The 12,391-nt window shown below is 34.7% G+C and overlaps 1 protein-coding gene across 1 annotated transcript in view; it reads left to right on the top strand.

Annotated features, from left to right (window-relative positions):
• Window positions 1-11,969, top strand: part of LOC124795908 (protein jagged-1b) — a 459,586-nt gene extending 447,617 nt beyond the window's left edge. Inside the window, exons 11-19 of the mRNA XM_047259988.1 lie at window positions 47-197; window positions 991-1,137; window positions 1,225-1,338; window positions 1,463-1,690; window positions 1,892-2,236; window positions 2,698-2,897; window positions 5,902-6,249; window positions 7,657-7,819; window positions 8,301-11,969. Of these exons, the coding sequence (XP_047115944.1) occupies window positions 47-197; window positions 991-1,137; window positions 1,225-1,338; window positions 1,463-1,690; window positions 1,892-2,236; window positions 2,698-2,897; window positions 5,902-6,249; window positions 7,657-7,819; window positions 8,301-9,001 (2,397 nt within the window). The 3' untranslated portion in view covers window positions 9,002-11,969. The remainder of the gene's footprint in view (window positions 1-46; window positions 198-990; window positions 1,138-1,224; window positions 1,339-1,462; window positions 1,691-1,891; window positions 2,237-2,697; window positions 2,898-5,901; window positions 6,250-7,656; window positions 7,820-8,300) is intronic.
• The last annotated feature ends 422 nt before the right edge of the window (window positions 11,970-12,391 follow it).

Here is a 12,391-nt window from a genome sequence, read left to right as displayed (position 1 = left end):
AATCTTATGCTTCTGGAGAGAATACAAATAAAATTGTAATTTTCAGATTCAACCAGCTCACTGCACACCAAACCCTTGCCAAAATTCTGCCCCGTGTTTCAATACTCAAGCAGATTACTATTGCCATTGTCCTGAGAACTGGGAAGGAAAAAACTGCAGTACACCTAGAATACAGTGTAACAATCCTCCTTGCAACAGTAAGTACGACATTTTAACACCTCTCATACCATTTATTAGTAACTTTTACTTAACTATGTTTTGTTATGCACTTTAAAATAATAATAATAATAATAATAATAATTTCCTAAGAAATAGCAGCCTCCGACACCAGCTATATCAAATGCATAATATGCTCTCTGTGTAACATGTCACACTTCGTAATTTAGTACTGGAACTGCATTAACTTTCCTGTTGATTAAGTGATTTCTACAATATAAAGGTCTTTATAATTATCAGCACAACCCTTAATATCTTTGCTGTTTATCCCAGTGTACAAGGTAATTTGAAACAGGTGTTCCACATCTATTGCCCATGCATGTACTACAGCTCTGGTGTTATTGAAGAGGCAGCAGGGAGTCTGGTGGCTCCCTGCTGTGAAGAGAAATGAGCTAAAGCCAGTAACAAATATACCAAAAAGAATGTTGCCCCAGGTTCCAAAAGAGCCATTCTGAACGCTTTAAAAGTTTGAGCCCCTGTTAGAATCTCATTACCTATAATTGCCCATGTTCGCACCATTAAAAGTTGTATTATATTTTGCATTGTGTAAGTAGTTAAAAATTATCTGTACTGGTATACTAGTTTTCTCAATACAATTTTTACTTTTATACCTCAACTACACTATATGGTCATCAGTTTCTGGGCATTCATTGATACACATTTAGTATATGAAATTGGTTGTGGCACATTAGACTAACTAGCCACCATTTTTCTTTGCTTAGAACATCATACAATAAAACTACATGTTCAACAACAAAAATTTGTATGTTACAGCTGTCGACAGCTGCATGGTGCAAACTGGAAATGCATCTTCTACCAGCCCAGGAATTTGTGGTGACCATGGAGTATGTGTCAGTCTTCCAGAAGGTGGTTTCAAATGCAACTGCGATCCTGGATTCACAGGAAAATACTGCCACGAGAGTGAGTTTATATGTATGTTATATGTCAGTATACCACATTTCATTTATCGTGTGCATTTTTATTCCTCGTTATTTCCATTTTTAACAGATATAAATGACTGCAAAGTTAATCCATGTCAGAATGGTGGCACTTGTGTGGATAAAGTCAACTCCTTTCAGTGTATTTGTAAAGAAGGATGGGAAGGAGACATTTGTGAAAGAAGTAAGTTGTATTTTAATTAGAAACCTGTAGAAGGTTCTTGCACAGAAGCACTAGGTTGCAGACTAACTGGTGTTCAGCATCACAAGCACATATATTTTATGATTGCCACTATTTACCATTCCAGATAAGAATGAATGTAGTCCCAGTCCTTGTCATAACAACGGAAGTTGTTTAGATCGAATGGCAGACTTTGAATGCATCTGCAGAGATGGGTGGAAGGGCAAAACCTGCAACCTAAAGGACAGTCATTGTGATCATACAACATGTCGTAATGGTGGAACATGTCAGGATCTGGGTGATACTTATATATGTCACTGCACCTCAGACTGGGAAGGGACAACATGTCACATTGGTGAGTAAATATTACTTCGTGCATGTTAAGTTGGTGTCACAGCTGGCATAAACAATTCCACTGATATAACAAAGACTTCAAAAATGCTAATTGTAGAGTTGAGCATTATTTTGCAAATGAATTGTACTTGGTTTTCAATTAATTTTTTACATAATTAAATTTTAGTTTTTTTCTAAATTTTGTTTTTTTGGTGATTTACAGCAAAGTCAAGTGCATGCAAATCAAATCCTTGCCAGAATGGTGCCACCTGTGTGAATACCGGAGATGCATACAAATGCATCTGCAAGGATGGCTTTGAGGGAAAACATTGTCAACATGACATCAATGACTGTCATCCACCCCCTTGTTACAATGGTGGCAAATGTGTTGATGGAGTAAACTGGTTCCTTTGTGAATGTGCAGAGGGGTTCACTGGACCTGATTGTAGAATTAATGTTAACGACTGTGCTTCAAACCCGTGCAGTTTTGGAAGCACGTGTGTGGACGGAATTGGTGAATTTCGGTGCATCTGTCCACCAGGACGTACTGGACTGCGCTGTGAACATGGTAAGTAAACTTATTAACAGATACTGTCATTTTTAGATATAAATCTTTATTTTTATTTACTTACTTGTGGGAATTATTTTTGTTTGTAAATAAATTACACAGCCTTGCATAAAGCAAAAGGTATACATGTGAGACATGGTCTTTTTATAGCTGTGCTGCCAAGATTGATTCAGATATTTAGTGTAAGTGCTAGTTCAAGCTCTCCCCAAAATTACCCAACACGTGTTAATATCTGAAAGCTTCTATTTCTTATCATTGCAAAGACCAAGCACCATGAGGAACTATGTTTTCAGACCATCATCTCAGAATCCCTCTGTACCAAGGAACTTCCCTCCTCATTTGTCCCAGGAATCTGATATTCAGACATTGTTCAGTTATATCCCAAATACAACTATTTCATGTAGTATAAGCTTCTAGACTATTGTAGATGCTGTCTGTAACAACATGTGTACTTTCTTTAGTGGCTGATCATCTCTCTGCACTTGGAGAGTGTCAATGGGAAGGACGAAAGTACACCAGGAATACGACATGGCTTGATGAATGCAATACATGCATTTGCTCCAATAGTGGACCAGTTTGTACACAAATTTGGTGTGGATTAGGAAACTGCCTTGGGCAGCCCAACTTAACACATGGAGCTGTTATTTGTCAGTCAAATCAGGTATGTGGCTCACTTAAAAAACCTTATTATTTATGAAATTTGTCTGTATACTGTTGCTGAGAAGAACTAACTTAGATGTACAAATCATGGGCTGTGCCTCATTCTCTTGTATTAATAACCATGTTACATTATTTTGCTGTTCTTCATGCCTCAGCCAACCACACGCAAGCATAATAGTTGTCTATAGAACATAAAGGTTATTGTCACTTCATGTATTTTTGTTACTCTGCGGTTCAGTTCATCATAGTACTTTCCAAATGTTCATTGCTGTTTATTTTATCTGCACTCCAACAACTATCTGTACATAACAAGTACCATGGTTCTCTGATAGTAACTTTGTGTACTCATTATAATGGTACAACACATTCAAGTTACTTTGTTCATGACCTTTGAGTCTCATCATACTCTGTACTTTCTTGTTCAGTGTTATGGCTAAATTCAACTGGATTGCCATTCACAGTTACCTGTATGGTTCCTCCAAGTCTGCTGTAGTTACAACACATTGAGTCATATTACTTTACTACAACATGATACTGAATATGAGTTATGTTCCATAAGTCTGTATTTATTTAACTACTCTACTATTGCTGTAACTCACAGTTCTTATTACTCTCAATTTGTGTCATCCTCAAAACATGGCTCATGACTGACCTTTAACACATTATATATTAATAGAAATTACAGAAGGAAAATAAGTGATGTATTGTCGTAATTGTTTGGATCGTTTGTGCCGTATCATAAGTAATCCAATATCCATCCTTGTAGTTCAAGTATTCGAAGTTTCCTATGTGACAGTCCTCTTGTAAGTATTAAGCGTTTACTTTTCCAGCAGCACAGGATATTTTATTTTTCATTTTTTCCTTCACAATCATGATACAATTTTGTACCACAAACTAATGTTATGACCACCATCATTTGAAAATTGCTTACAATAATGAATTCTAGGCTGAAAATAATAAATAAAACTCAGGACAGCCAACCACTATGCTGCAGATGATTGAAGGGTAACACAGTGGTACAGTTTTTATTTATATACCATTATTAGCGAAAGGATAGATTGCTACTCACCATAAAGATGACACATTGAGTTTCAGACAGGTACAACAAAAAGACTCTTACCTCGAGCATACACGACTGCCATTTCTGGCATCTTGGACTGGAATTATTTATTTATTTTTTTAGTCGTTCATCCAGGGCTGATCTTATGATGCCATTTGATTTTTCACCATAAAAGAATGAAAATAATTAGCTCCAAAAATATTCATAGACACAGTGTACAGGGTGTACATAAAGTCCAGGAACACTTCCAATTATTTATTGCACAAGAACCAAACATTGTACAGGTATCATATACACATCATTTTGAAGAGAAACCCTGAAAGTGTTTTTTTCATTTATACTGCCACAGCGTAGTTTGGTAATTTGCCGATAGTCATCACTAGTCACAAACAATGCGAGTTTGACCATGCTACAGAAGAAGACAGCTGTTTCATGAAATGGCCTCCCCGATCACCATATCTCACTCTGTGTGACTTTTTTTCTGTGGGGACACGTTAAAGATCTGGTGTACATACCGCGTCTGCCATGTGATGAAGCAGAGTTCAGGGAGAGAATATGGGAAGTGACTGCCACTGTCGACGATGTCATGCTGGGTCGGGTATGGCAAGAATTCGATTACCATGCTGACATCTGCTGGGTCCTCATGGTTCGAATATCAAATGTTTGTAAAGAAAATTTTCAGAGTTTCTTTTCAAAATGCAATATGTATGACATCTGCACAGTGTTTTGTCTTTGTGTAAAAAATAATTGAAAGTGTTCCCTTTACTTACACCCTGTATATAAGTATGCTTTATGAAAATATGCCCCTGCATTAACTCCATGCCCATAAACATTCCGGTATTCCCCATGCACATCTCCATGTTTTCCCCCTGGTCCAACTGAAAAACTGAGTCAGCACCCCCATGATGCATGAGATATTGAACTCAGGAGAATGACAAGACATTAGTTTTATGTACTAAAGATTTTTATCAAAACAGGACATATTTGTCACAGGGAATGATCTGTGATCCTGTCTGTACAAAATACAATTATTTTTCTGACTGTCAGTTGCTGTTTTTTATTTCAAAATGACTGGTTTTGGCAAAGTCACCCATTTAAGACCTGTTAAACAACAAAATAAATTACAATTGGGATTCAATCCTGTGTTTACGAAGCTTAAATACTATAAAATGCTTTGTAAGCTTTGTAAACATAGGATTAGAGCCCAGTAGTTATTTGTTTTGTTGTTTAACAAGTCTGGAGATGGGAAATATCGCCTGAAACTGGTCATTCTGAAATAAGAAACACTGATAAATGGGAAGAAAGAGACTATAGATTTCATGATATGATTTTCTTGCAAAAGCATTACAGTTCTGTAATGTGGCAAGATGTTCTAGTTATCCCATTTCATTATTAGGTACTACTCTGTGTAATCTTTGACTGTGTAATATGCATTCTTTATGAATAATGTTTTAATTGGCTTCATTAGGGGATGTATTTTCTCAGTTTTTCATCTCCTTGGGCAATTTATTATACAATTTTATTCCCTGATAGAAAATGCTCTTTTAAGTCTTTTGTTTATTTCTCCATGGTAACTGTGATTCCAAACTGTCTTTTGTCCCAGGATTACATATAGAACTGTTAGTATAATATTTAGTAATGTTTTCCATGATATACACAACAGATTTGTAGATGTACTCATTGTAAAGATACCCAATTTTTTAAACAATTCTTTAAATGATTGTGTATACCATACGAGAGGAGGCATGTAACTAAACTGCTATATATAAGCAGTGTGTTCATGATATCATTAACTTACACTATAAGCATTTTAAAGTAGAAATGAAATATTGTAACCAGTCTATATGTCAATCAAAATGAGACACCTGTTTTCTAAAATTTTTTTCATACTGTAAAACCATCCTTACTTAACAAAAATAATAACATTAGATTAATATTTTCATAGGTTTGTGTTCCTACACCACGAGAGGCATGTTTAACTCCTCCATGTGCCCCATGGGGTGAATGCCGCAATTTGGAAAGCGGAAAACGTGTTGGTCCACCATCGCTGCCAGCACCACCAGGATGCTGGCCCAATCAAGCAGTACTAAGTAACGCATGTGCCCGGCTGACTCTGCTATTGGATCGATCACAGCTGCCTCAGGGGGTTACAGTGGAAGGGCTGTGTTGTGATTTACGACGACTACTGGCTGCTGGTCATGCTGCTACAATTACGGCTGCACATTCCACACCACAACTTGTTCTACTTTGTGACCTCAAACAGGGATACAATGACACAATTGAGGTCACTTTGGTGAGTCTATTGCTCAATTTTGAAAAAGAATTGTCACACCTGTAATATTGGAAACTTTTCATTTATGATTCAGTTTTTACTGGAAAGTAATCTATAAATGTTTAATACATAATTTTGACAAATTATAGCTAGCAGCAAGCTGTTATGTGCAACAATAATTGTCTTTCATGAAAACTGATGAGAAGAAATTATGAAATTGGCATGTAGTTAAAGTTATTTTTAAAAATTTTCTCTACTAAATTCCTGTTCAAGCAGCCTAAAACTGCATTTTTCTTCTTTTCCTTGTGTCATTCTGTGCTTTAAGTTTATATTATAATTGTAACTGTGTAGTACTGAATAGTAAGTGCTTCCTCACAAGCATTATTTTGTGTGAAGCAGCACTACTGCACCAGCTACATTAATTTTGTCCTTTATTCAACTGTCTTTAGCGCTAGCCTCATTTGCCTTAAACAGATGATTCACAACATCTGTCCTGGATCTAATTCCATTAAAAATAGATCTTTATGCATGCTGTAAGTGGAATCACCTTCCTTATAAATGCATTACTATATTCTTGAATCAGGACAGACTGTTACTGTGAGTAAACGTTTATGATGTCAATACCATCTCCTCACTAAGACCCTAAATGCACAATTATTTCACCCTCTTTATAATGTGCCTAATTTTCTTTTTTTTTGTTTTAATCATAACTTTTTATCCCCCCCCCCCCTCTGCTAGAGGCACATCCATCTTCTTATAGAGATACTTGATTTGATTATTATAAGAACTCTCCTCTGATTCTCACCAACAAAACAAAAAGTAAAAAAGTCTCTAATGTATGAACTGCATATAAAAAAAGGTTTGAGTGAGTGTTAATAACGTTTAGAGTCAAATGAAATGTGCAGAGAGTTCAACTTTTGTCATAAAATACATAGTTTGAACAGGTGACATCGGATTAAAAATATATCGGTTGTACAGGATTATCTCATTTAGACATCTCTTCCCAGCCTTAGGGTACACTGAGCTTCATTTACTTGTCTGTTACATTTCAATTGGAATTAGAGCCCGTTCGAGTTATGTGTATTCTTACATTTTTATTCACATGTCCACTAATGTTTGTATATGGATACTGAAATTCAATTTCCAGGACAGCCGGTTTGGAAGATAAATATTTTCAGTTATGAATATTTCACCAAGCAATGGTAGAAGAATCCGTCAACTTGTAGTTTCATAGTGTGACATAATACCACTGCTCAGTCAATATACAATGTCTCATATCCTATTAAGGCAACTATCTAAGCCTATAACAAATATTTTGTGTGTATCATAGCCTTTCATTTTGTTGTTCTATTTGCGTTTTGTTTTATTTTGATGTTAATAGGTACCTACAACACTAACCAAATTGTTTTTCTCTCTTTTTTTCTTTAGTCATCACCTTCACCTTACTCAGGCATTGAAGAGAATCGAGCAGTAACTGAAGGAATAAGAGTCTTGGGTGAGCTAATAAGCCGCAAACAGACCAATCTCTCAGCTCTGACATCAATAGTTGAGGTGAAGGTTGAAACAGCATTAGTGAGTGAAGAAAAACCTGGTATGTATTCTCAAAGTTACGGTATGTGTTTCTGTATTTCTCTTTTTTTTTCTGAACAACTTCAATCTTTCAGAACGCCATTACACAATGTCTCACCTCTGAGGAAGTAATTTTGTTCAGCTTAGTAATTACTCAATTGAGAGTAGCAGGTGTTATTCTAATTTAAAAATTCTTTCTTTGAAAACACAGCTGCACTCTCCTGTTTTGATTTTCATCAGCTACACATCTTCCAGCATTCAGACCGTTACACATAAAAACACTGAAAGTATATGAATAATTTCACTAAAACTGGTATCAGGCAATTAGTGTGAAAGTTGTACCCATTTATTTCTGATTTATTTTCAGTAAAGCAAAACTTTATATATGTAATTTAACTTTTAATGTCAGTTAAGTGCTCATTTAATATAACAAAGAAAAGCATTTGTGTATTATGTCGTTTACATGAAAATGTAACATTAATATATCTTCCATTTTCCAACAGGCAATGGATACATGATTGCTCTAATCTGTGTTATTTTCGCCATCCTGTGTTTTGCGGGAGTTGCTGGTTTTTTTTATTGGCACCACTTACTGCGTCGCCGCCAGTCAGGAGCAGGGAACAATGGTGGTGTTATGGGCAATGGATCCTCATGTCACCACCTTCATCATCACAGCCATCATGATGATGAAAAATCTAACAATCTCCAAAATGAGGAAAATTTAAGAAGATATGCAAATCCGCTTAAGGATGAGGGGAAGGCAGCAGGAACTGTGAGCAGTACTGGTGATGGAAACACACTGGATCTACCCCCACGCATCAGTGTTGTACGTCCACTTTCTGCAGCAACACTAGTGTCATCTGATGGTCCATCAGAGGCACTTGAAATGATTTCTGATACCGATGCTACAGAAATGGCTTCACCTGGTAAAGCTGGAAGCTCTTCAGCAGCCTCAGCTGGCCAAAGTGAACAATTACAGCGAACACCAAGATCTGCTTCAACACATCGCAATAGCCAGATCTTATTATACAAAGCCCAGAACCCAGATGTACGGAAAAACACTGCAGCAACTTTTGATGATGTAGGCACACACAAAGACTTTGCCAAAAGGATTATAAACCTCAAGACACAGCTACCAGTCCAGAGGACGTTGCATTCTTCACAGATTGACAGGAGTGGTGATGTGTTAACAGTGATTGTGTAGTATCAGTGTTCTGTCGCAGAAGGATTGGTGTCATAGAATGTACATGTGGGTTTAAAGCTTAACAAAAACACGGTGATAAAAATAAAACTGAATCCAATAAGTTGACAGCTTATTTTGTGCATTGGGAATAAGTGCAATGCTGACTTGTTTGTAACAGACTTATACATTCTCCTGTATATCATAATATTGTTAATGAGGAACAATTGGTGAGTGGAGATGCAGAAAGAAAGGCAATATTTTACTGTTTTGCATCTGAACTGATAATCGCTGATTGTTCAGAAGGTGTAAATATGGAACTGAACAGGGAAAAAAAAATGTTGACTGTCATGTGTATAGAATAGTAATATGTTAAAGACTGTGTCATGAGAAACAGTATTAAAATTAAGAACAGTCTGATGTAGGTGACATAGTTTTCAAGGCCTTTCAGACGTGGAAGAAAATTTTGCACAAGAGGAATTATAAGGTTAGAATGGAGGAGGTGGATCAAAGATAGAGATTTAACAATTTGTTCAAAAGAAACATGTGCTATGAATTAGTTTTTTGCTGTAGTTTGATACTCAGTTGGACATTGTAGATACATTGCTGACTGCCCAAACAAATTTTATTGTTTTTTTTTTAATTTTTGTTTTCTTTAACTAAGTTAACTGTGCTTCTGTGTTGTTCATGTTTAAGCTTCACTATCAAATTTCCTGGCAACAAAAAAGCATTGATGTTGAGTAGCTATTCAAATTTCTTTATGTTAAAAGTACCATGGAATAAAAATAATGTAGAATAATTTGCACTGTTTTAACTTTCTTCAGATGTATGGTAAATATACTTCTTGCACACCATGACTATGCTTCTAATGTTTTTGTCAAAAGTTAAGTTTCTTTAAAAAATCATCTTTAGCATAAATAGAAATAGTATTCCCATTCGAAAATAAGTTATACAACAGATGTATCAGTTTGAATTGTCCTGCAACAGCATTTACCTGCACACTGTTAAATAACTTACAATACTACCACAAATTTTTGTAACTTGTAAAATGATTGAATTTATGCACATGGCATCAGTACACCAGAAAGTGCCTCACAATTCTTGCACAAACATTACACATATAAGTTTAACAGAAAATCTCATATTAATAAATACAGAACTTTTGTGCAGTCTGTGTTCCTTTATAGATAAGGTCTGTAGTGTACTTCTTGAAAACATCCGTATTAAGTTAACTGATTGTAGTCTGGAAATGTTATAGTACTCACTTGAAATATTTCATTGTAAAAAAATAGTGTAGCTAACACTGACAATACTGTGTCTTCATACTACTGAAACCAAATTTGTTTTGTATTTGTCATAAAACATTTGAGTTTATATTAAAACATTTGAGTTTATATTATATCAGGAAAACAATAAAACTGTAATGTATAAGGATTTGATCAGCACTTAAAAATGGAATAAGTGTACTATATTTTGAATTTCATTAATGTCAAATTCCACATGTTCTGTCAAGTTTTTATTGTAATAATGAAACAATAACTCATTTTAATTTATGGCTCTGCTACTTCAACTATGATTTTCTCTCCTTTTATCATTTGCTGTTAACAATATTTGAAATTTAATTTTTTAAACAACTTACCTGGTTCTTTAATCATCCTCCTTTTAAAAAAACTCACATTGAATTCTGTGATCATTATTAAAATACTTTTCTGTGAAAATGTTAGCATAATATTTTCCATCCTGTAGATATAGATGTACATAACATACATTTATTGAAACTGATGTTTATAATGTATATGAAGTAATTACTATTTATACACTGCTAAATAATTCATATGGAATTGTTTACAGATATACAAAAGCAGGCATGATTTATGCAGTACTGTCGTAAGGCACAGGAACACGCATGTTTCATGCCTGCCTGGATGACTCTGTGACATGAGTGTACTTAGTGAACAGTTTAAATGTTTAAAAATAGAAGGTTGTGATTTGTATATTGTAAATTTCTTAGAAATATATTGCAGTAATGTACCTGTATATTTTAGTATAGAACATTTATTCAGTCACATAAGCTTTCAAACCTGTTCCATTCCACAGTGATGGAAAAAGTGCCTAAGCACTGTGCCTTTTGTATTATGGCTTTCATTTATTTTTAAAATTTATAAATAAGAATATTTGTACATTACTACACATGTCATTTCGTACAGCAGTACTGCCTTTTGAGCACTGCTCCAGAATAGTTGTTCCACATAAGTACAGAAAGAAAATGAAGGGAAAAGGCAGATTTATAACTTAAATATATTTACACTATATTTTTAAGATTGCCTGTATTATTCGCATGTTTCTGTGTATATGAAAATGAGCAAGAGTGTGAGCATGTTTGTAGTACAATATGTGTAATGCATATTTATACATTAACACATATTTTGATAATATCTCTAGAGCTTGTAAATACATTAATCTGTTGATTGACTGAAGAACAGATTCCACTGAGAAAAACAAAAGCATGTGTGAATGACTGACCAAAGCTTGCCATTGTTGTTTACTAGAGCAGATGAGAGGATGTAATGACACTCTAAATTATTGAATAACATAGATACACTTTAGACATGATACGCAATAAGTAGGGACATTCTAAACCTTAGAAAGGTCATCTGATAATACAGAAAGACAAGGACAATGTAAGGTTAATATTTTGAGCCACTCTATTATCCTTTCAACAGTTTTCTTCTGTAAGTTTAAAATGAAGTACAGTCATGATTTTATTGCTCTTAATAAAGGCTTTCAGAGAGACTGGATATCATTCATAAATATGTCATAAATTATAACTGAGCATGATTGTCAAGTTTGTGTTGTATGTTTAATAGACCTGTTAAATTCTAGTTGCTACAAAGATGTGTCCAAAAAACTCTAAATGAATACTGCTCATTAATATGTGTAACACCTGAGTGTTGTAGATGATCTGCTTTTGAATGTCAGATGAATAAAGATGTTGAACATATGCTGTTATTGCAAATAACTAATTGTACCTAATATTCATTCATTGATTCATTTATCCATCATATTCCACAGAGCCTATACAGAAGGAGACATTCAAGGATTTGGAACAAGTCAAGATGTACATTAACAAAACACATGCAGATCATAGAAACTTGATACGTACACTGTACAAACAAAAAACTATTACTATATTGCTTAACACTATTCATGCTAAATTTAACCAAGTGAACTACAAAGAAAGCCAATTCTTCCCCAATTATATTAACAACAATACAATAATTGGCAATATATACTGTTTTCTCCTGAACAGACAAGACACCCATGAAAATTCATAATCTACTTCAGAATCAAGAATCAACAAGCTCTTAAGCAGAAACTAATTCACATGTTAATTTTCATAATATACAGATGAGT

The sequence above is a fragment of the Schistocerca piceifrons genome, chromosome 4, assembly GCF_021461385.2.
Source record: "Schistocerca piceifrons isolate TAMUIC-IGC-003096 chromosome 4, iqSchPice1.1, whole genome shotgun sequence".
Taxonomy (NCBI): domain Eukaryota; kingdom Metazoa; phylum Arthropoda; class Insecta; order Orthoptera; family Acrididae; genus Schistocerca; species Schistocerca piceifrons.
The sequence above is the reverse complement of the archived record's forward strand: the minus strand, read 5'-3'. Positions and strand labels throughout refer to the sequence as shown.